This window comes from Acinonyx jubatus, chromosome A2 (genome assembly GCF_027475565.1).
Source record: "Acinonyx jubatus isolate Ajub_Pintada_27869175 chromosome A2, VMU_Ajub_asm_v1.0, whole genome shotgun sequence".
Lineage (NCBI taxonomy): Eukaryota > Metazoa > Chordata > Mammalia > Carnivora > Felidae > Acinonyx > Acinonyx jubatus.
This window is the reverse complement of record NC_069383.1, coordinates 23,154,711-23,180,381: the sequence shown is the minus strand read 5'-3', so window position 1 is coordinate 23,180,381 and position 25,671 is coordinate 23,154,711. Positions and strand designations below refer to the sequence as shown.

The 25,671-nt window shown below is 38.7% G+C and overlaps 1 protein-coding gene across 6 annotated transcripts in view; it reads left to right on the top strand.

The window, feature by feature from the left end:
- Positions 1 to 25,671, top strand: part of NRF1 (nuclear respiratory factor 1) — a 143,698-nt gene that overhangs the window by 65,980 nt on the left and 52,047 nt on the right. For all 6 annotated transcript variants that reach the window (XM_027075459.2, XM_027075458.2, XM_027075461.2 and 3 more), the window contains exon 5: positions 12,920 to 13,060. In XM_027075459.2, the coding sequence (XP_026931260.1) occupies positions 12,920 to 13,060 (141 nt within the window). The remainder of the gene's footprint in view (positions 1 to 12,919; positions 13,061 to 25,671) is intronic.

The window sequence follows — 25,671 nt, the reverse complement described above, 5'->3', positions numbered from 1 at the left end:
GGAGATTGATAAGGAAATAGAAGATGTGTTGGTAGGAGTAAAAGGTTGGATGCAAGAGAAGGGGTCAGGGGCCAAAGAATACAGGCTAGGAGCAGCTAGACAAGACAAGGAAATGGACTCCCCCTAGATCCTCCAAAAGGACCAGGCTTGCCAATAACCTTGACTTTAGCCCGGTGAAAAACTAAGAAAATGAATTTCTGTTGTTTTAAGCCACTAAGTTAGCGATACCTGTGTCAGTCATACGAAACTAGTAGGTAAGGTGTATGAATTATAGTCTCAATAAAGCTGTTAAAAATGTTAAAAGTACAATAATATGCAAAGGCATGTCAGATAAATGCCTACAAAAATAAATCATGGATTACAGCATTAATATCAGACAGAGCCAAATTCTTGAGACAATATTAACTGAGAACCAGAGGTAATTTGGTATTGATAAACAGTATAAATTTACACTGAACTTTTTATGCCTCAACTACCATTAAAGCAAAGTGTGCAGATCAAAAAATTACAAATATAAGAAAAATTTTTAAAAATGACAGTGGCAGGAGGCCTTAATAATCTTGGTCAGATTAAGGAAGAAAACTGTAAATAAGAATATAAAAATCTGAGTAAAAGAATAAACAAGGTTAGTATAGAAGATATGTATGCTAGGGGAGCCTGGGTGGCTCAGTCGGTTGAGTGTCCAACTTCGGCTCAGGTCATGATCTCACAGCTCGTGAGTTTGAGCCCCGCGTTGGGCTCTGTGCTGACAGCTCAGAGCCTGGAGCCTGCTTTGTATTCTGTGTCTCCCTCTCTCTCTGCCCCTCCCCTGCTCATGCTCTGTCTGTCTCTCTCTCTCTCTCTCTCTCTCTCTCTCTCTCTCTCTCTCTTTCTCTCTCTCAAAAATAAACACTCAAAAAACATTTAAAAAAAGAAGATATGTATGCTAGTATTATTACTACACAAGGAGATAATATGCCATATTTGAAAAATAACATGAATGAATTATAAGAATTGACCATATATTAGGCCCCAACAAAAATCTTAATAAATTACAAAATGCAGAAACTATACAAGCCATATGTTTTTTTATTCAAGGAACTACTTTAATTTTGTTTTTCATCCAGAACTACAAATCTCTCTTTTTTTAAAACTGAAGTATAATTAACATACAGTGTTATATTAGTTTTGGGTACACAATTCAGTGGTTCAGTGATTCTGTAAATTACTCAGTGCTCAAGCTAAGTTTACTCTTGAATACCTTTTATCTATTTTATTCATCCCTCACCCCTGGCAGCCAACAGTTCGTTCTCTGTATTTAAGAGTCTGTTTTTTTGTTTGTTGGTTTTTTTCGTTTGTTTTGTTTCTTAAATTCCACATGTGAATAAAATCATATGGTATTTGTCTTTCTCTCTGACTTACTTCACTTAGCATTTTACCTTTTACATACATCCATGTTGCAAATGGTAAGATTTCGTTCTTTTTTTTATGGCTGAGAAATATTGCATTATGTATATATACCACCTCTTTTTTATCCATCTATCTATGGATGGACACTTGGGTTGCTTCTGTATCTTGGCTATTGTAAATAATGCTGCAATAAACATTATAGGGTACGTATATCTTTTCAAATTAGTGTTTTCATTTTCTTTGGGTAAATACCCAGTAGTGGAATTATATAGGTCATATTTTTGACCAAATTACAGGAAATTTTGAACTTAAAACGAAAAGATGGACAGGAAAAATTTTTTAGCTACATGGAAATTTTAAAATGCTGATACATACATACATGCATTCTTCTTAAACTTTTAAAAAATGGTTAGGGAGATGTGGCACCTGGGTGGCTCATTGGGTTAAGCGTCCACCTCTTGATTTCAGCTCAGGTCATGATCCCACATTTTGTGGAATTGGGCCCCGAGTTGTCTGTGCTAACAGTGTGGAGCCTGCTTGGGAGTCTCTCTCTCAAAAATAGATAAACTTTAAAAAATGTAAAGCAAAACTTAAAAAAAATATGATTCGAACTGGTACTCAAAGGAATATTCACTGCCTTAATTTTTTTATATACGGAAGAAAGATGGAAAAGAAACTATTGAATTCGAGAAGCTGGAAAGGGAATATTAACATGAGTCTAAGAAAAAAATAGAATAAACATGTGGAAGAAATGAACGAGTCTGTGAGCAGAAAAAGTAGAATTGTTACATTCCAGAAATGATACTATGAAAAATCCAATGGAATAGAAAAATTTCTAGCATGCTAGTTGAGGAAAAGGGAGAAGAAAGCAAATATATAGACTTAGAAATTAGATAAGAGTTTTAACTGCAGATACGAATAGATTGAAAATTGTAAGGAAATTCTGTGCATTAATTCTGTTCTTCTAAATTAAAAATCTCAACTAAGTGGGTAAGTTAGTAAAAAGTAAAATCACTAAAATATACCTAAACCTCAGTAGAACAATAAACATGTACAAAATTGAAAAAGTAATTAAACTCTGTCCCTCAAAGGAAACACTATGCTCCGATTATTTTGGGTGACCTCTGTTGACTTGCAAGGTGCAGGATATTCCTTAATCTTACTATACACTGGTATAGAAAGTGGTATTAAATAATTAGAGCCATTGTTTACCATAATCAGTATGCAATGTATTACACATAATCTCTTGTTAATAAAAGTTAAGGAAATGATTTAGATTTTATAATAATGTCTAACATTTATTGAGTGCTTACTGTGGCATATATACTGTAGGTGTAACTATACTGTAGGTATGTTATAAGCACTTTGTATGTATAATCTCATTTAATAATTTTAAAACTGATATTTGCATTTTGTCCTGCCTGAAGCCATCCTTAATCTTCCTTTTTGCTTTTCTAGCTGGAAGCTGCTGAGAACTCTAGGAAAATTAAAATTTAGTAGGGCTGTTCAGTTTTGGAATATGGATTTCAGATTCAAGACTGTCTGTTATTTTAAGAGCTTGTTAAAAGGGGATTGGAGGGGCGCCTGGATAGCTCAGTCGGTTGAGCGTCCAACTTCGGCTCAGGTCACGATCTCACGGTCTGTGAGTTCGAGCCCGGCGTCGGGCTCTGTACTGACAGCTCGGAGCTTGGAGCCTGCTTCGGATTCTGTGTCTCCATCTCTCTCTGACCCTCCCCCATTCATGCTCTGTCTCTCTCTGTCTCAAGGAAATAAATAAATGTTAAAAAAAAGGGGGGGGATTGGAAACTTTACAAGGCCTTTAATAGTTGATGTTAAAATGTTTTGTAAATATTTTTCAGCGTTCTGCCCATATTACCTCCTTGCCTACAATTGGGGTGTATAGCAAAGCACTGTAAATAAAATTAAATGGCTCACAACAAACTGGAAAAAATGTTTTCAAATTAATAGCAATTATAATTTATTGAGTATTTTTAACATGCCTGTTTTCTGCTGAGTACTTTATATTAATGATTTTTACTTAATCATCACAATAACCCTAATATATATATATATATATATATATATAATATATATATCTGTTGTTATTTGTGCTTTACAGATGTAGCAATTTGAGGGTTTGAGAGCTTAAGTAATTTGTTCAAGATCACACAGTAAGTAGTGAACTAATGATTAATATTCTTAATATATAAAGAGCTCTTAAAAGTCAATAAAAATATAACAGATGAATAACAAAGACCCAAAGATAGGTTTGAATATGGATTAGCTATTAGGTGATATTAAGGAATTCTGTTATTTCTGTAGGATGTGATCATTGTATTATAGTTATGTATGAAAATGCCCTTATATTTCCAGGATGCATGCTAAAGTATTTAGAAGTGTTTAAAACATACTTTAAGTGGTTAGCCCTAGAAACATTGCATGTGTATGTATATGTACAGATGGAAGATAAAGTAATTATGCCAAAATATTGACAATTATTGAATCTGGGTGGTGAGGGTAGAAGCACTTATTTACTGTTCTTTACATCTTCCTGGATATTTAAATTTTTCATTTAAAATTCTATTTTCAAACACCCAAAGACAAAAGAGAAAAAGACATAAACAGAAGGAGGAAATACAAATGTCTAACAAACCCAAAATTTTCAAAGAAATGGGAATTAAAACAGAAAGCCATTTTACATGGCCTGGGAATGGCAAACGTGAAAAAGATGTACATCTTGCAATGTTGGTATCTCAGTTTAAACTGTGTAATTTTCTACAGGGCAGATTGGCAACTGGTATAAAAAGTGCCCAAATGTACACTTTTTAACCCAGCTTCCTTTTGAAATTTTATCTTAAGGAAATAATTGGTTAAGTGGGCAAAGATGTATGTACATTAGTCACTGTAATCTTTATAATATTTTTTTAAAATTTGAGAATAACCTAAATGTTTAAAGATAAGGGATTAAATTGATGGCCCATCCAGAGATAGGACTGCTATCGTGCCATTAAATATGATGACATAGATCTTTCTCTTAACATTTTCAAATGGTGATGTTGTATTAAATGAACAAAGCAGGTTATGGAACCATACAGAGTCTGGTCCTACTTTAAAATTAAATCTGCATTTTATACATGTTTATGGAACCTCTACATTTGTATAGTATAGCAAATATATGGTTAGTAAAGTTACTAACATTTGTATCATTTTTTATAAAAACTATTAAAAAAACTTTGAAGTATATACATAGTCTCAGTAATTCTGGCAATAACCTGGAGGTGTAGGGATATTATTATTTTCATTTTGCAAGAGAATACTAGACCAGAGAGGCTAAGTGATTTGCCTAAGGTTCCCCAACTTCTGTATAATAGAGCCACTGTTGGGATTTGGGTTCAAGGTGATGGAGTATTACATCTTCCATAGGTTTGTCTAGGGCATTAAATATGGGGTTTCAAATTTAATCTCATTTCCTTAGTCCTTGCCTCTTCTTCTAAAAGGGAACAGAGCTACCTTTCAGTTCTCCACAGTCCTGTGAAAGAAAGGTCAGGATGGTTGTTATAAAGCAAATACCCACTGTAGCTACTACCTGCTTCTTTCTGGGGAGGAAAGGAGACAGTTTAAAGCGCATTTTTCTGGTGGTGGTAATGAACACCAGAAGTCACTCCTCCTTTCCCTCTTCTTGGTCACACCCGCAGAAACAAGAAGGGAGGCCATCAGGGCACCTTGAGGGTGAGTGAGTGATGGGGTGAAAGATAGTAGGACATGGAAGTGAAATTTTGGAGGCACCTGGCTGGCTTAGTAGGTAGAGCATGTGACACTGCATCTCAGGGTTGTGGGTTCAAGTCCCACGCTGCATGTAGAGATTACTTAAAAATAAAATCTTAAAGGGGCGACTGGGTGGCTCAGTCGGTTAAGCGTCCGACTTCAGCTCAGGTCATGATCTCACGGTCTGTGAGTTCGAGCCCCGCGTCAGGCTCTGTGCTGACAGCTCAGAGCCTGGAGCCTCCTTTGGATTCTGTGTCTCCCTCTGTCTCTGCCCCTCCCCTGCTCATGCTCTGTCTCTCTTTGTCTCCAAAATAAATAAAAACATTTTTAAAAATTAAAAAAAAAATAAAATCTTAAAAAAAAAAGTGAAATTCCATCTATATGCCCATATGTTTGTATGCAGTTTTTAAAAAAGAAAGAAAAGTTATTTCTATATACATTAAAGATACAAATAACAGAAAACAGACATTATCAAAAATACTTCCCAAAAGATTGTCACTGAAATAGAACAGGAAAGAGAAAAATCTCCTCCTAGATATCTTAATAGCACTTCAACTTGAGCAAAACTATAAACTTAAATCTTCTCCTCCACCAAAAAAAAATTCTTATGTCTATTTCAGTGTCTGTCCCTCATCCAGTTATGCAAGGCAGAAACATAGAGCCATTTCTGGCACCTCCCTCTCTTCTCTCTTCCCCATACCCATTATTTTGTTCTCCATTTCCTAAATAGCTCTCAAATTTGCCCAATTTTCTCTCTTTCCATTGCGATAAGCCTGGCTACCAACTCTGGTGTCCATCCAGTTCCCTTTCCGCAGGAGGCCTTTGCGTGACTCTCCTCCACCTCTAGCCATATCTTCCCCCCTCCCCAGCTTCTCTCCACTCCAGCCACAAGAGTGTCCGCTCACTCCTTTGCACAAAGTGTGTCATCCCTCCACAGAGCATTTGTGTATGCTCTTAACTCCAATTTGCTCTCTTTCTGACCTCCTTCCTCACCTTATAACTCTGACTTGTACTTAAGAATTCAGTTCAGTCGACACTTCTTCTGCGAAGCCTTCTCTCACCTCCTGCATAAGTCACAGCCCCTCATTCTAGCCAAGGCTCTCACCGCACCTCCGCCTACGTCCTACAGATGCACTCATATTTGTGTGATTATTTGATCACTGTCTGTCCCCAGCTAGATTGTGAACCCCAAGACAGGAGGGGCTGGATCTACTTTGTTCTCCATTGTACTCCCAGTGCCGCACATTCCCCCTGCCACGAGTAGTTGCTCGGTAATGTCTGTTGCATGAAAAAAAGCGTCTTAAACATTCGGCAGCACTCAGCAATGCAGATTTGGTTTCTAGGCTCTAATCCTACGTTGGATCTCAATTGAGACCTTGGGAAGTAAAGACCTACAAAGTTAGCTTGTGTCCTTCTTTATAGTACTTTTCCTGGCTTGTAATTGTACATTTATTTTTGTGATTATTTTTTGTTTGTCCTCTCCACTAGACAGGAATATACACAATAATGGGACACTGTGACTGATTTTGCTTTCCATTTTGTCCACAGCCCTTCCTTAGCACAGTGCCTCACATACAGGAGATGAATAATAAATATTTGTTTGATGGCTGGCTGGATGGGGGAGCTGCCGGGTTCAGAAGTCACATATGCCATGTCTATACTTGTAATGTGGGATAGTGAAATAAAACCAGCTAAACTCTCAGAAAGAGCCTTCGACTATGATGTAGAACGAGATTTCCCTATCCAGAAGCTCAAGGCTTCTCTACGTCGCTTGGGATCTAGACTTTCAGATCTAATGTTCTCTGCAGTTTAAAACCTTTGTCTTCTTAAGCCTCAGCTTTTTAAAACAAAAAACAAGTTAAAAGACCTCCAGAGCAGCTCCATTGAGTGTTTTGACCCTTTTTGATATCCTTCTCAAGTGAAGGTGTGGCTCCCATAGTAAAACATAGCCTTATTAACATTTAGACAAGCTCATCCAGTTTTGCCAATGGGTTGGTATTAAGCTAGAGTGGGCATATATAACTATAACTCCACATTTGTGAAGTCTGTTTTTAAGCTTTGATTTTTTTGTATAGTTCCGCACATGGATTTTTCCTATATGTTGCTCAGTGTCCTCATGTAAGATAATACCTACCTCACTGGGGAGCAGTAGAAATTAATTAAAGTTGATTATCATCCCCATATATGTTTAGAGAGAGCTGGCATGAGAAGCATTGGCAAATGGTAGATTTTTTAAGTTGCTGTGCCCTGAGGGCATTCTCTTGGCTTACTGCCATATCCCATACTTTTATAGGTGTAGTAGGAATAGGCCTAGAAATATTTTGTTGAGGAACAGAGAGAGAATTTCTATCCATTTTTAGAAGAACTTCAAGAGTCTCTGGAGATGTAGCTCTTTTCTCAGAGTTAATAATCCATAGCAGTGGGGTGCCTGAGTGGCTCAGTCAGTTGAGCATCTATCTGACTTCGGCTCAGGTCATGATCTCATGGCTTGTGGGTTCGAGCCCTGCGTCAGGCTCTGTGCTGACAGCTCAGAGCCTGGAGCCTGCTTCAGATTCTGTGTCTCCCAATCTCTCTCTGCCCATCCCCCCCCCACCCCCCGCCCACACTGTCTCTCTTTCCTTCAAAAATAAATAAACATTAAAAAAATTTTTAAAAAAATAATCCATAGCAGTTAGATGGGGACACACTGGCTATGACTAACCAGTTCTACAGGTACAGAAATTAGTCATAGTCACAGAGGCAAGAGGTAGCTCTGCGGTTGTCACCAGCTTCTTTGAAATCATTCTTCTGTCTTTAATTCCTCTTTCCCAGTAGATGGGTGAGCCCTGGAGTTGGTCATGATTTCTTGTTCTAAGTCATTCACTTTTTTGTATAGGTTTTTAAAAATAGCTTTGAGTTAGGAAATGTGGAAGCATATTTAAAAAATAGTAAAGTAAAAATACCTTATAGTTTCACTCATATGTGGAATTTAAGAAGCAAAACAAATGAACAAAGAAAAAAAAGAGAGAAACCAAAAAGCAGACTCTTAACTTTAGAGAACAAACGGATGATTACCAGAGGGGGGTGGAGTGGATGGGCGAAGCAGGTAAGGGCATTAAGAGTACACTTACCATGATGAGCACTGAGTAATGTGTAGAATTGGTGAATCACTATATTGTACGCCTGAAACTAGTATAACACTATATGTTTACTGGAATTAAAATGTTTAAAAATAGTAAAGTAAAAAAAAAGTAAAGTAAAAAGTCTTCATTTATCTACGTACTTAACAAATAACTAACAATGTTAGGTACAAAGTAGGAGGAGATAAGAATTCCATCCAAGTCCTTTGAGGTTTCAAGGTCCAAAACTAGGGATCCGGGGGCGAGGGGAAAATTAGGAATCTGGACTGAGGTGGGGGAGGAAAGAGGCTAACATTGGGGCTGGAGAGAGAACAGGGTGAAGCCAACATAACTTCATGGGCCAGAGTCTGGCCTGGCTCCACGCCAGGTGTGCTTCAGGATCACGGGTCTGAGGGCAGCTCTGCACTGGGGCATCTTTTTGTTTACCTGAGATGGCAATATATTTTTCATTTTAGAGGAGCTCATAGATAAACAAAAAAATTTTTTAATCTTCCATGGGACCTTCCTGAAGACTTGTCTTTTCTCCAGAAAAGCTTCAGGTATACAGAACTATGGTATTTTTGTCGGGGACTGTTTTTTCAACCAGACTAAAGGCCTGTTGATATTATGTTTGTAGCAGCCAGTTCCTAAATCCTCAACAAGCACATTCTGTGCCCAGAACTCTAATGGCTCTTGTAAACACCCTAAACGCTTTCCATCTCTGGCAGTTATGAGAATGTTTGTTAATATATCTTCTGCACATGTCTGAGTATGTCAACTGTTTCATAGTATATGTTAAATAAAAGACCCAGTCCCTGTGCTCAGTGATGTCACACACTAGTTGTATACAGTATATATAACAATCTAAGTGACCATTTGAGTTTGTAGGAATTTAAAAAGGAGTAAGAGAATTATGGGTAGAACACTTGGGGATTTTTCTTAAAAGAAGTGGAAATGGGGTTGGGCCTTGAAAGATGGATAATGTTTGGATAGGAAGCAGAATTAAAGACCCAGAGGTAGAAAAGAACTTGCTAGATGCAAAAGTTAGTGAGGAAACTGGCCAACTAAGAGGGTGCCGTCCCCATAGTCTACAGAACTGGGCAGGCACAACTGTTATCTGGTGGCCCCAGTGGAAAAGTAGGGAATGATTAGAAAGGTTGAAATGCTGGACTGAGAGTTTGGCCTTCATCCTGTGAGAAGTGGGGAGCTGTAGAGATGGTTTTGAGAAAAAAAGAAATGATAGCTAAGTGGCTGAACATACAGGCTTTGGAGCTAGATAAAAATTAGTTTGGTTTATACGTATATTACTGTTATACTAGCTATATGATTTGGGGAAGTTACTTAAGTTCATTAAGCCTTGTTTTTCTTAGCTGTACAATGGGTATACTACAATTTTCCTTATAGAATTGTGTGAAGATTAATTGAGATAATATATGCAGTGCTTGGCACCTGGTAAGTGATCAGTAAATCATATTCAGTGTTTCAGAAACTTACTTATTTTCATATAGTCCCAAAGGGGCTGAGATTTTTTTTTAATACTTTTTTTTTTTTTTAAAGGAATCTCTATACCCAACATAAGTTTGAACTCACAACCCTGAGATCAAGAGTCACATGCTCTACTAACTGAGCCAGCCAGGCACCCTGGGCTCAGATATTTTAAATGTCATTGGTCAATAGGATGAATTGGGGGAAGAGAGATTGGTAGACAGACCAGCTGATTTTGTTTTTAAGTGGTTTTTAACTTTGTAAAACCAGTTAGTTGACAGTGACATTGGTATGAAGTAATAAAGGCTTAAGCTATGGTTTTTGAAATAGAGGATAGAAGTTGGAAAAACAAACCTCTATTTCATCATATCTATGACATCAGCAGTTATAAGATGCACCATTATTTATTTACCATGAAGAAAGAAAAAACATTGACAAACTCTGGCACAGTGCTTATCACTTAGAATTTTTATTTTATGTTTATTGAAAGAACTTTTTCAAGCTTATTTAGACATAGATTTTAATCACATTGCATTTTTATGTAATACATAAAAAGGAAAATGAAAGTGAAATAAATTGATACTCCTAAAACGTCCTCACTTTCACAGCTCAGTGCTTCTGAATGACTTCTTGTTTCAAAGACATCATTGGCTGTGACATTTCATGTGATATTGTCCTCGGTGCCATCAAGAGCATATGGGTGGTGCTGCATGTCTTTAGAAAGTGCTCTGAAAAAAAAAAGAAAAGAAAAAGAAAGTGCTCTGCTGTTGTCTCCAAGCTGCAACAAGTTTGATGCTGGGGCTTCTTGATCTTACCAGAAATATCACTGGGGAGATTATCCAACTATAACCAAGACTCACATTCTTTCTCAAATGTTGCTCAATGGTTTGTTGATTGAAAAGGCAAGGGATTGCATTGCTCCCAGGGATAACAGCCATGTTCATATGTGCAGGAAGTGACAACTGTGCCCCAGGTTGCCTCATCCACAGCAGTTTTAAGATGTATCCCAATTTCAGGGATACCTGGGCGGCTCAGTTGATTAAGCGTCCGACTTGGGCTCAGTTCATGATCTCGTGGTTCATGGGTTCAAGCCCCATGTCAGGCTCTGTGTTGACAGCTCAGAGCCTAGAGCCTGCTTCGGATTCTGTCTTCCCCTTTCTGCCCCTTGCCTGCTCACACTCTGTCTATCTCAACAATTTTAAAAAAGAGGTATCCCAATTTCAGAGGACATTTAAATATGAGAAAAAATACACATTTCAGAGGTGATAGAATTAAAGCACTAGCTTGATAATTCTGGGAAACTTTACTGAGCAACCTTAAAAATACTGTGGTCACAGCTGAAGTTTTGTTGTAAATTACTTGGAGGAATGCTCTACCAACAATTTTTTTTTTTTTTTGATACTCAAGATATTTTTAAGGAGTTATATGGCACTGATAAGTTTAGCAAAATGCCTGGTTATAAATTCCTAGAATTTTACTGACCCATAAAAATGACCAAAATTGTTTGAAACTAGCTAATAATGTAATAGTAATAATCTAATGATTTCCTGTCTTTGAATGCCAGGTATTTCCAGCACAGTGAAATTTATTTTTATAAATAAATATATTTATATATATCCTTACTATGGACCTGCATACTAATATAATGATTTAACCTAATACATTAAAGTTCAAAGACCAGAACTTAGGCTAATAAGATTGAGTTTTTCTGTGGGCTGGTAGTGTAAACGCTCTACATCAGATACAGAAACCTAGAAAGCAGAACATATAAATCCTTAAGTGGGCATGGCAACACCAGCTGCTTTTGTTATAATAAATACGTGTTGGCAATGATTTTTCAAGCTTTCTTTTTTTGTTAGAAACCAGGATAAAACTGAATCTCTAGGATGATAACGATTCTACGCCTTTATACAATTTTTCTGTCATCCCCTTCATTGTTGACCTATTTGGAAGGTTCTGTAACTGCCAAAGTTGTACTTCATAGCCAATGATGATTTTTAGTTTTCCACAGGCTTGAGGTGGAGTATGAGAATCTTTCTTTTTTTTTAGCCCTCGTAATGAGATACTTACAAGGAAACTTGTCCTGATTGAGAGTCCAGTCTGGAATAGAAAACCCAGGACTCAAACATTATCCTAACTTCTGGGATACCTCATTTTCTCTTCCCTTATTTCCTAAGATAATGGCGTGAGCCCTGAAAACAAGTTAATTTCCTGCCTCACCTTGTCACATTTCCAAAATTCCCTGGCTTTCGTGTTATCCACGAAGGTGTCCTTATCCCCCCCCCCCCCCCCCCCCGCCCAGTGTCCTTGTAAGTGAATGCGCCCGTTATTGGTGGTTGTGGGGTCCTGTGTCTGCCTACTATTTGTGCCCATCATGGAAGAATGTGTGTATGTACAAATGTGCTGCTGTTAAGTTCTCTGTCTTTGGAGAGACCTTTCACTGGTAGCAGAAGGAAAGGAGTCAGAACAATGACATCTGGTTCAGACCCACATGTCTGAGCTACAGAGACATTGTGGATTTGAAGTTGACCTCTGTCACCAGGGACTACCAGAAACGAGGAAGGCATGACCTGCAGGGCTCTCTTTTGGCCCTGAGCCTTATAGTGACAGTGGCACCTTTGACATACAACTACAGTATATGCTTCTTGTTTTTATCTCAGACGCTTTCAGCCCAGCCTCTCAAGCACTGAATCACCTGTTGGGTAGTCTGGCCTTGCAGGAAGGTAGCAGCAGTTTCAGATAGGTTGCTTAGAGTTTTAGAGATGCAAGTCCTTGATGATCTTGGAAGTGATTTTGGTGATGAACTGCCACAGCTAGGTTTTATCAGAGGGCCTGGGCAACACAGAATAAAGAATTCCATTCCTATTAGATCTGCAACAGGTGATGGTGCCAGTGTTGATGGAGAAAACGTGATTTTAACTGAGAAGCAGTGTTTCTGTAAAACTTCCCACTGGCTCCTTTCTGCTGTTATTACCTGTAGTTTCATCATCTTTTCACTGAACTCTGTACGGTGTGATGTCTTTGGGGCCATCGGGTATTTTTATCTGCTAGTTGTAGAAGTGTTTGTGCTTAGGACTCTGCTGTGGTTGAGGGGGGCGGCCCTACCCACCTTCCAGTTGCTTGGCACCAACCCTCCCTGGCTGTCGGGCATCTTGTTTATTTCTGCCCTTAATTCCCTGCAGGTGCGTAAGTACAAGAGCATGATCCTGGAAGACCTGGAGTCTGCCCTGGCGGAACACGCCCCTGCACCACAGGAGGTTAACTCGGAGCTGCCCCCTCTCACCATCGACGGAATTCCAGTCTCTGTGGACAAAATGACCCAGGTAAGGGGCGGGCCGTGAGGAGGAGACAGAAAGGCGAGTGGCCCAGGTGTGGGCGGGCCTCAGATCTCATTTCTCAGTTTTGTGCTCGGTGACACCAGCAGAGAGAGACGCAGGCTGGAGTCTGACAGTGAGGCGGTGACAGCCTTGGGGAAGAGAATGTAGTGTTGGAAGAATGCTCCCACCCAGAGAACATGGACATGGTCTCCTCCTTGGTTGACAGCTCTTTTCTTTCACTTGGGCCATTAGATTAAAGAAACTTGGCTTGGAGTTGGTTTGGACAGGTGACTGTTAGGACTTTGATGAATCACCATCAAGCAGGCAGATAAACTGTTATTCTTTGGGGCTGAGCTGCTCCTCTTTCCATGTAAATCTGAATACCGCCATGCTGTCACCAAGGCTCCCCTCTCTGGGGAATAAGTATGGAAAACTCAGAAGGACACCCTCCTGAGTCATTGTTCTCTCCTCTTTCTTTGACAAGGGAAGTCAAAATGGACTTAGCCTGATAAATCAGCATACCTCAGGAATTTTGCTGAGATGGTCTGTTTTACATATCTTAGCTTTGAAAGTGATAGCTTGATCAAGATCAGATGCCCTTTTGTGACATTTTCCCACCGTATTTCTTTATTAATATTCTCCTCTCTTGCTAAATCCAGTTGTGAGTTTTCTTTCCTTATCTTATTCAGTGTCTTCCAGCAACATTTAACACAGTTGATTATTCCTTCCTTCTTAAAATGTTCTCTGTTTCTGACCCCATACTCTCCTGAATACCCTCCTACCTCACGGTGCTCCCGCTCAGCTCTTCTGCTGACTCTTCTTCCTGTTCTCGCCTGATCGATATTGGCATGTCCGTATCTTTAGTTTCTTTCCAAGTGGTCTCATCCTGTCCTGTGGGCTTTATGTCTATATGCTGTTTATAGCCCGGCTTATACCCCTGTTTGATCTCCAGTGCCCAGTGTGCCCCAGACAGGACCTTTCATCGCCCAACCCTCAGTTCCCCCTATCACTGCCCCCCCCCCCCCGACCCCATCAGTTAACAGCACCACCATCTGTCTGGTTGCTCAAGTGCTGGCATAGGAGCAACCCTTCGTTTCCCTGTTTTGCCCTCGCTTGCAACGTGAGTCATTAGCAAGTCATGTCAGTTCAGCTCTGAGATGTCCCCTAAATCTGCCTGTTCTTCTTAGTTGCCATTACCACCCTCACCCAAACCGAGTATCTCTCCCATGGAGACTATTTCAGCTCATCAGTTCTGTCGCTCTCCTGGTTGCTGTTCCTGCTCGGCTGCTGTCTGTACTTCACAGAGCCACCAGAGATTTTTTTAAAAACTTAAATCGGCTCTCATCACTCTCTTGTTTAAGCTCCTTAATGGCTTCCCACTATTCCTAGAATCAAATTCAGACTCTGCTGTGGCCTCTGAGGCCCTGTATAATCTGAGAATCCAGCCTCTTCCAACTTCATTCTTCATTTTCCCTCTCAGTCACTGTGCTCTGGCCACACTGGCCTTTTTTTCTCAAACGCTCCAGGCCAGTCCTTCACTTTTGCTGTTTCCTCTGCCTGAAACACTGTTTTCCCACATCATTGCCTGCTTAACCTTACCTTATTCAAAGTCTGGCTCAGACATCACCTCCTGAAACAAGCCTTTCTTGATTATGCCATCTAATGGAGCTTTCTCTTTGCTACCAAGTCACTCCCTAATGCATCCCATATTTTATGTCTTTATAACACTGATTACCCTGGAGCTATCTTATTCGTCAGCATTTATATTTGTCTGCAGTCCGTCTTTCCAGCTAGAATTTCAGAGCCGGGATTTACTTTCTATCCTTCACTGCTGTCCACTGCAGCTCGCAGCACCTAGATAACATCTAAATTCTAAATAATAGTATTTGTTCAGTAAATGACCTAAGGGTCAGAGTAAAACGAATCCCATGTGGTAGGTACCCGGATTGCAAGTCTTCCGAGCGGGGTGTTCACTGGCTGCAGACATCGATGCTGCTACTTGGGAGGTGGCACTTCTTTTCTTGCTGAGTCTGAACCTGCAACTTAGTCTAAAGCAGTACAACATTCTGTAAAGCTAAATTGTGATCTTTTGCTTTTTGGATTCATAGGTCTTTCTGCAGACATTTGGAGACTATCTAGATAATGGTTCAAAAAGGAAAGCATTATCTAAACTTTTTTCCTGTCACTTCATACCTGCTATTTTGTCCTTAGGACCATTCTGAGTAATGAAAGAAAACATAAGGTGAATTTTTTTTTTTACCTGATTGATATAAAGAGTCTACTCTGGGGGCACCTGGGTGGCTCAGTCAGTTAAGCATCTGACTCTTGATATTGGCTCAGGCCATGATCTCACAGACTGTGAGATTAAGCCCTGTGTCAGGCTCTTTGCTGACAGAGCAGAGCTTTGGGGGGATTTTCTCTCTCCCCCTCTCTCTGACCCTCCCCTGCTTGCTCTCTCTCTCAAAATAAATAAATAAACATTAAAAAGAAAAGAATCTACTCTGTGTCTCACATATAAAGTATATGTAAAACTGACTAAGCTTCTGCTTAAGAATACTATGTCAGGAGGCACCTGGGTATCTCAGTCAGTTAAGCGTCCAAATCTTGATTTCGGCCCAGGTCCTGGTGTCATGGTTTGTAAGATGGAGCCCCACGTCGGGCTCTGCCCTGACAGCATAGAGCCTGCTTGGGATTCTCTCCTTCTCTCTCTGCCCCACCCCCTGCCCACCCCGCTTGCATGCACGCATGTGTTCTCTCCCTCAAAATAAATAAACTTTAAAAAAAAAAGAATACTGTGTTAGGTATGTGAGGCACTATGTCCTCTCCTGTGATGGGCATTTTTTTCTTCTTTGTCACATTTGATGTGTTAGATTGAAATAATCTGAGGTTTTGGTTATATTAAATGATTAATATAAATCCACAATAATATCACTGATAATTACAAAACTTGGCTGATGGCCTCAGAAGTCAGAACGAACAGTTTAATTTTCATGCTGGAGGTAAAACATTTGAAACTGTGTTGTTTTCCATTTTTGTGAAATATACACTCAGGAGAGCTTTGTGTAATGATGGATCCAAGGGAAGCTGGTACTTTGTTGGGGGCGTGCATTTTCTTTATCATCCTACATTCCTTTTTTTCCCTTCTTATCACAGATCATGACTAAAAAATAATACATAACAAAACAAAACAAACAGATGGTGACAAGTGAGCAGGGCAATGAAAACTCCAGCTCCTAATTAAATGGGAATTTCTGAATATTTGGTTCCCAGGTTTTCTCCTTGGAACCTTTTTTTTTATTATTATTTTTTTTTCTCAGATACTTGTTCTTAATGTGAGCCAGTTACCATTTTTGTAATTGATCCTAAGATTTTTCACTATTATTGGCAGAAAAACAGGGTGTTATTTGAAGCCAAACCTCCAAAGGAAAAGGAATGGGAATATGAGCATTTTAACACACTGTCAATAGAAATGTGCAGTGGTACGATCTTTCCAGAAAGCAGGTTGGTAGTGCATATCAAGACATAACACGTGCATGTCATGCCCTCTAAGTGAGCAAAGATGTATGTTTGTGGCATTGTTTATAATAGGAAAATCTGGGAACAATGTGGTTGAATAAATTATAGTAGTGATGTTTAGTGTTTACATGCAAGAAGAACAGCTCCCAAACGAGACTAGAAGTTTATTATCCAATGAAATATTAGACACTAAAAATGCTGGCTTGCTCTCTATTGTTGTGGGATAGAGGGTTCCAATTGTTTTAACTGCTTGTAAAATAACATTTCTTATGTACTCTAATTCGAGTGCTTTATTCAGTACTTTGTTTAGCACTTCATTTTGTGTTTCTTTGGGAAGGGCTAGTTTTTTTTTCAGGGAATGTATAATTGAGTTAATCAATTTCATTTGTTTAAACATGCACACAAAACTTGGCCTGTGTGTGTGTGTGTCTATGTGTATATATAACTTTAGAGAGAGATAAATCTGTTTACTGTAGAACCAGAATATTACCCGTGATCATCTGGAAAGTGAGAGTTATCTATCCCCTCCTACTTTATGGAGTCAGGGGAAGAAAAACTATTATAGGGAAGGTAGTTTGAAAACTAAAGCATCACACAAAGATATTATTACCAATTATTAATACTAACTATATACAAACTATATTAACTTTTGAGTAACCTGAACATACCATTTCTCACCCATTTTTCACCTACAGAAAGTTAGTGAATCTGGAATTTTTATTTGGCTCGGCAATGAAGTGGGACAATACAGGTGACAATATATTGAAAAATTGAGGCATAAAGAGAGGAAGCAGTTTATGAAGCAAGCTAGTAACAGAAATGGAATGAATGGTTGAGTCCATATTGCCAGTGCTTTCTCTGTCTCTCTTTATATAAAACTATATTGTAATCATCACTCAGGTTGAGTATTTCAGCTCATCTACACTGAACATTTACTGTTTTAAAAGGATTTCTTGGGGCGCCTGGGTGGCTTATCGGTAAAGCGTCAACTGACTCAGGTCATGATCTCGGTTTGTGAGTTCAATCCCTGCATTGGGCTCTGTGCTGACAGCTCAGAGCCTGGAGCCTGCTTCAGATACAGTGTCTTCCTCTCTCTCTGCCCCTCCCCCACTCACGGTCTGTCACTCTCTGTCTCTCAAAAATGAATAAACATTCAAAACAAAATTTAAAAAAAAATTAAAGAAGAGTGTTGCCTCAATGGCTCAGTCAGTTAAGCGTCCAACTTCAGCTCAGGTCATGATCTCAGGGTTCGTGAGTTTGAGCCCCGCATCGGGCTCTGTACTGACAATGCAGAGCCCGCTTGGGATTCTCTCTCACTGTCTCTCTGCCCCTGTCCTAGTGTGTGTGTGTGTCTCTCTCTCTCTCTCTCTCAAAATAAATAAATAAAATTTTTTAATAAAAAAATAAAGAAGAGTTAATACCTAAGAGTTAATACCTATTCTTTTCAAACTATTGCAAAAAAAGAGAAGGAAGTGAAATTTTCAAATTAATTCTATGAGACCAGTGTTGCTCTGATACCAAAACCAGAAAAAGACACTCCAAAAAAGAAAACTACAGGCCAGTAGCTCTGATGGACATAGGTGCAAAAGTCCTGAACAACATAACTAGCAATTTGAATTCAACAATACAAAAAAAAAAAAAAAAAAATCATTCCCATGATCAAATGTTATTTATTCTGGGGATGCAAGAGTGGTTCAATATTGACATTCAATCAGTGTGATACATCACATTAACAAAAGAAAGGTTAAAAACCATATGGTCATCTCATGAGATGCAGAAAATGTAGTTGACAAAATACAACATCCACTCATGATAAAAAACTGTCAACAAAGTGGTTTTAGAGGGAACATACCTCAACATGATAAAGCCCATATATAAACAACCCACAGCTAACATTATACTGAGTGGGACAAAACTGAGAGCTTTTTCTCTAAGATCAGGAAGAAGACACGGATGTCCACTCTCGCCACTTTTATTCAGCATAATTCTGGAAGTCTTAACCACAACACTCAGATAAGAAAAAGAAATAAAAGGCATCCAAATTGGTAAGGAAGAAGTATAAAACTGTTAATATTTGCAGATGACATGATACTACCTATAGAAACCCTAAATACTCCACCAAAAAACTATTAGAACTGATAGATGAATTCAGTAAAGTTGCAGGATACAAAATTAATATACAGAAATTTATTGCATTTCTGTGCACTAATAACAAAGCAGAAAGAGAAATGAAGAAAACAGGTCCATTTACAATTGCACCAAAAAGAATAAAATACTTAGGAATAAACTTAACCAAGGAGGTAAAAGATGTGTACTCTGAAAAGTATAAAACACTGATGAAAGAAACTGAAGAGAACACAAACAAATGGAAAGACATTCTATGCTCATGGATTAGAAGAATTAATTAATAATGTTAAAATATCCATACTGCCCAAAGCAATCTACAGATTCACTGTAATCCCTATCAAAATTCCAGTAGCATTTTTTCACAAAATTAGAACAAATAATCCTAAAATTTCTGTAGCACCACAAAAGACCCCAAATAGCCAAAGCAGTCTTGAGTAAGAAGAACACAGCTAGAGGTATCACAATCCCAGATTTCAAGATATACTACAAAGCTGTAGTAATCAGAATAGTATGGTACTGGCACAAAAATAGGTACATAGATCAATAGAATAAAGAGCCCAGAGATAAATCCACCTTTATATGGTCAATTAATCTATGACCACAGAGGCAAGAATATAAAATGGGGAAAATATAAAATGGGAAAAATGGTGCTGGGAAAATTGGACAGCTACATGCAAAAGAATGAAACTGGACTACTTTCTTTCACCCTTACACAAAAATAAACTCAAAATGGATTAAAGACCTAAATGTGAGACCTGAAACCAGAAAACTCGTAGAAGAGAACATAGGCAGTAATCTCTTGGACATCACCTTAGCAACATATTTATGTATATGTCTTTTTAAGCAAGGAAAACAAAGAAAAAATAAACTACTGGGACTATGCCAGAATAAAAGTACTTTGCCCAGCAAAGGAAATCATCAACAAAACAAAAAGGCAGCCTGTTGAATGTGAGAAGATATTTGCAAATGATGTGTGTGTTAAGGGGTTAATATCTAAAATACATAATGAAGTTACACAACTCAATACCAAAAAACCCAAAGAATCCAATTAAAAAAAAAATGGTCACAGGACCTAAATAGACATTTTTCCAAAGAAGACATATAAGTGGCCAACAGACACATGAAAAGATGCTCAACATCACTCATCATCAGGGAAATGCAAATCAAAACCACAATGAGATATCCCCTCACACCTCTCAGAATGGCTAGTATCAACAAAAAGACAAGAAATAAGAAGTGTTGGTAGGAATGTGGAGAAAACAGACCACCTTGTGCACTATTGGTGGAAATGTACATTGCAGCCAGTGTGGAAAACAATGGGAATTTCTCAAAAAATTAAAAAGTAGAAATATCATGTGATCCAGTAATTCCACTACTGGGTATTTACCCAAAGAAAACAAAAACATTCATTCAGAGAGATATATGCATCTCTGTGTTAATTGCAGCATTATTTACAATAGCCAGATTTACAATAGCCAGAAGCAGCCCAAGTGTCCATCCATAGATGAATGGATAAGGAAGAGGACGTATATATACAATGGAATATTACTCAGCCATAATAAAGAATGAGACCTTGCCTTTTGCAACAACATGGATGCGCCTACAGGGTATTACGCTAAGTGAAATAAGTCAGACTGAGAAAGAAAAATACCCTATGATTTCACTTCTATGTGGAATCTAAAAAAAACAAAACAAACAGACTCTTAAATATGGAGAACAAACTGGTGGTTGACAGAGGGGAGGTGAGTAGGGGGATGGGCAAATAGATACAAGGCATCAGGAGGTACAAACTTCTAACCATAAAATAAGTCATGGAGATGAAACGGCATAGGGAATGTAGTCAATAATGTTGCAGTAACATCATATGGTAACAGATGGTGACTACAGTAATTTTGGTGAGCATTGCATAATGTATAGAATTGTCAAACCAATATGTTGTACACCTGAAACTAATATAAATATTGTATAATAATTACGCTTTTAAAAACCCCACTGCTTTTTCTCTTGTCCCTTCCCTTTCCTCACTTGAACTTACTGTCCTCCTCTTACTCTCACTGGGGCAGTCTGTGTTGCTTTAATATTCCCTTGGAGTGATGATGCAATGGGATAGTAATTCTTCACCAGTTTTCAGGAAAAGCCTTCAGAAACATTCAGCCTAGTGACTGCTTCATTAGGAAGAAGTTATTCACAGGGTTTGACATGCTTTACCTAGAAAATATTCATTCATTTAGGTTTTTTGAGTATTGTTTTGAAAAAGCATAGATTTGGTCTCTCCTGCCCAAAGAATGGAAACATTATGCTATGTGAAATAAGCCAGACACAAAAGACAAATATTATGTTGATTCCACTTATATGACTTACCTAGAATGGACAAATTCATAGAGACAGAAAGTAGAATCAAGAGGCTGGGGAGTTAGTGCTTAGTGCATGCAGAGTTTCTGTTTGGGATGATGAATAAGTTCCGCAAATAATACAGCATTCTGAATGTACTTAATGCCCCTGAATTGTACATATTTAAATGATAAATTTTGTTACGTATATTTTATGACAAAAAGGATTATTTTAGTAAAGTGGTCTTTAAACTTGACCACATAGTAGAATCATCCAGAGAACTTATAATCCTAGTACCTAGGCCATACTCCAGACCAATTAAATCAGAATCTTTGGGGGTGAGATCCAGGCATGTATAGTGTTTAAAGGCGATTCCACTGTGCAGCCAACGTTGAGAACCACTGTTGTAGATAATTTGCAAACTGCTTCTCCTTCCTGTAATGTCAAAACCTATATGCAGAGTAGGCTTTTCCTACTAAATTATCAAAAAATGTTTATGTATACGATGCCACTACACATTTGGTAAATGTTAGGTAGGCAGGATGAAATTAAGAGAATGACAAAATTATTGGTAACAGAAATATTGAATTCTTGGGGCACCTGAGTAGCTCAGTTGGTTAAGCGTTTGACTTTGGCTCAGGTCATGATCTCATGGTTCATGGGTTTGAGTCCCGTGTTGGGCTCTGTGCTGACAGTTCAGCCTGGAGCCCGCTTCAGATTCTGTGTCTCCCTCTTTCTCTGTTCCTCCCCTGTTCTCACTCTGACTCTATCTCAAAAGATAAATAAACATTACCAAAAAAATACATATCTATCTATCTATCTATCTATCTATCTATCTATCTATAGATAGATATATCGAATTCTTAAGTAGAACATAGCATATTTTGAGTAGAGTAAAAGAATAGTGGTATAATTAGGAATACTAATAAAAGGGAGTAGGCATATAAATTCCATGTGCAGGATACAACTAGACTAGCGAAAAATATTTGCAAATTATATGGCAAAGTATTAATATCCAGAACAGATTAATATATCCTTCAGATTAATAAGAAAGAGATGATTTGAAAAATAAGCAAAGCATCCTAAACAGTTCACAAAAGAGAGGATAATCAGTGAACGTATGAAAAGATTCTCAACCTCACTAGTAATGAAGATTAAAATGATTACCATTTCCCCCACATTCGATGAGTCAAAATAAGAAAGCTCGGTAATAAATGTGAAGGATGGTGTGAAAAAATGGGTATTGTTGTGTACTGTTGATGAGAGCGGGATTGGCCAACTTTTTGGAGGACAGTTTGGCAGTGTCTATTAAAATGTTAAATGCATGTACCTTCTAAGCAGCAATTTCACTTTGCTACTAGAGAAATACACATGTGCACAAAGAAACATTTTACGAGGCCCGTAAATAACCTAAATGTTCATCAGCAGGAGAATGGTTAAATAAAAGGGCAAAGTCTGTATCGTGGACGCTAGGCAGCTACTTTTTAAAAGTGAGGTTATTCTAGTTGCACTGCCATGAGAAGATCTCTGTGACAGCATGTTGAGGGGGGAAAAGTGAGTTGTAGTAAACCATGTACAATATGGTACTGTTTGTGTTTCATTTCATCACATAAAACTGTGCTCTTCCATCATATGTTCATGTAAATGTATAGATTGGCCTATAAGGAAGGATGTTCTGCTTCTGACAGGTGACTGGATTGGGGAAAGTGGATGGAAAAAAGGACTGTGTTATTTCAGTTTTTTTGTACAAAAGAGTACAGCTGGGATGAGGTAGCAGAAACGGACCAATCTGAGACTCCTTCAAAGAGAAGGTAGAATTTTAAGAGCATTTTGATGAATGTGAGGGAGACAATTTGGTAGGTTGATGGGATGTGGAGACAGAGCAGAAGGGTTGGCCTGAGAGAAGAGTCTTGAAATGAGTGTGTTCATTGACTTGTGTTCTCTGAACTTCTTCTTCCTTCCAACTTGTTCTTCCCCTGTTTCTATGGGACTGTGTTTTATGGAGAAATGAGATTAAAAGAAGCTGCTGTTTCTGCTGGTGCTACTAGGGAACAGGGATATAGGACTGGCGTTTCTAACAAGGAAAGCCACTTCCACTGTCTCTGTGAACAGAGGTCAGTGGTACAAATAATTCCAGATAGTGAGCAAAAAAATCTTTGCTTTTGCTTTCTAATGCCCTTTATTTTTTATTTATTTTTTTTTTAAGGAAAGATGTTTTCTTTTTTTTTCAATTTTTTTTTTTTTAACGTTTATTTACTTTTGAGACAGAGACAGAGCATGAATGGGGGAGGTCAGAGAGAGAGGAAGACACAGAATCTGAAACAGGCTCCAGGCTCTGAGCTGTCAGCACAGAGCCCGACGCGGGGCTCGAACTCACGGACCGTGAGATCATGACCTGAGCCGAAGTCGGACGCTTAGCCGACTGAGCCACCCAGGCGCCCCTCTAATGCCCTTTAAATATCCATTTGAATATAATTGAGTCTGTCAACCTGGAGGGTCATGATTTTAAATTAAAATAATGAAGCCGCATTTCTCGAAATTTATTATGTATACTCTTTTGCGTAGAGGGGGAGTTGGCAAACATTTTAATTTGCGAGGTCTTTTCTTGGTAACTGAATCAAAGTAAACACCAGGAGCCTCAAAAATCCTAGACTTGGGTACAAGCTGAGCAAAGAGTAGGCAGGCATTTGGGAATGTGTAAGGGTAATGTGTTGCTGGACGGCAGATTTATAAGGGGAAAATTTCTAACATAGTAAGGATTATTATTTCATTTTGGATAGATTAAACTTTTTAGAATTTTAGAGAATCTTTTTAAAAACCCTCTGTGGTTTCCACATAATCTTTACTTTTGACTGCCACTGGCAGGAATTTGGTATGTTTTTTCTTTGCTGAATGTGCCCTGGAAGGAGTGGTACTCTCCACTCTTTGCTGGTTTGGGGTGAGTTCACTGACCAAGCTAGGCACTTTAAATCCATTTAGAATCCTGAATCAGAATGGGAGGCTGGGAAAGCTTGTCCAATTAAAGGACAGCCTGGGATGGTAGGCTTTACCTTTGCTGATCCTATTGATTGTCTCCCCTGGGGATTAAAGACAAACCTTTCTTAACAAGCACATTGAGTAGCTTGGGTTTCCAAAACTCTCCAGGACCAGTAATTAATCCAACTGGTAATGAGAACACAGTGCTGAATTCTGGAAAGAAATCATTTAACTCTTTCTGTACTGAACAGTTCATTTTCTCTTATTGATAGTCCCTTTAGCCTTAGCACTGTTTATTTGGGACATTATAAAAACAGCCTGATGGGGGCGCCTGGGTGTCTCAGTTAGGAGTCAGACTCTGGATTTCAGCGCAAGTCATGGTCTCATGGTTCATGAGTTCTAGCCCTGCATTGGGCCCTGTGCTGACAGGGCAGAGCCCGCTAGGCATTCTCTGTCTCCCCCTCCCTCTCTGCCCCTGCCCCAAGTGTGTGTGCTCTCTCTGTCAAAATAAATAAATAAACTTTAAAAAAAGTCTGATGGAAAATTGCCTTTTTCAGTGAAGTCACATTATTTCTGTGCATTTAAAAGCAAAGAACAGTCTTCATCCCCCAAATGTACAGACTTGACAAATGAACTTTTATTGTACAAAGTGCTTTTTACCTCTTGTTTTGATATGTGGGCAAATTTATATAGTTGGTAATTAATAAAAATCTAAAATCTGCTTCTGAATCAGAATTTGTACACCAGCAGTTACATTGCACTCTGGTCCCATTTTTTATTTTTTTATTTTTTTCAATATATGAAATTTATTGTCAAATTGGTTTCCATACAACACCCAGTGCTCATCCCAAAAGGTGCCCTCCTCAATACCCATCACCCACCCTCTGGTCCCATTTTTTAACTGTTAATGGAAGTCTTTGCCTGTGGGCATAACCATCCCCCCCTTCCCCCCCCCCCCCCCCCCGCACCCGCCCGCTCCACCGTGTTGCTTGTCTCTCCTACTCTCTTCTTCCCAGGGCTTTGAAACATTTCCTGTCCAGGTTTCTGACACATAGAACATCTTTGACAGGCTTCCTAGGTCTCGTTCTCTCTTTCTTCTAATTATGGTTACACTGAGTCCCATTTTCTAATAATTTCCAGTAGTAATCTGCTTGTACACTTTAAAAAAAATGCTCAGGGTCGCCTGGGTGACTCTGTCAGTTAAGCGTCTGACTTCAGCTCAGATCATGATCTCATGGTTAGTGAGTTCGAACCCCACGTCAGGCTCTGTGCTGACAGCTCAGAGCCTGGAGACTGTTTCAGATTCTGTGTCTCCCTCTCTCTCTGGCCCTCCCTGGCTCGTGCTCTGTCTTTCAAAAATAAATAAATATTAAAAAAGGAAAAAAAAAATTTTTAATGCTTGAAGATCCCGCAGAACAAATCACCTGCACTATCTATGTATTGGGGCATGTGAGTAATAGCTCCCTTCCTAAAGGCATGGAATTGGTCTAGATGGTCACTTTTTTATTCTAGCATTCTTTATTTCTCTTCTTCAACCATATTTACACAGATACTTACAAACTCATTCTTCTGCCTCTTCTGCATTTTTTCACCATACCCACCTTGAAGAACTAAGGATAAATGTCTTTCCGTACATCACTGTGTTTAGTATTAGAAAACCATTTCAG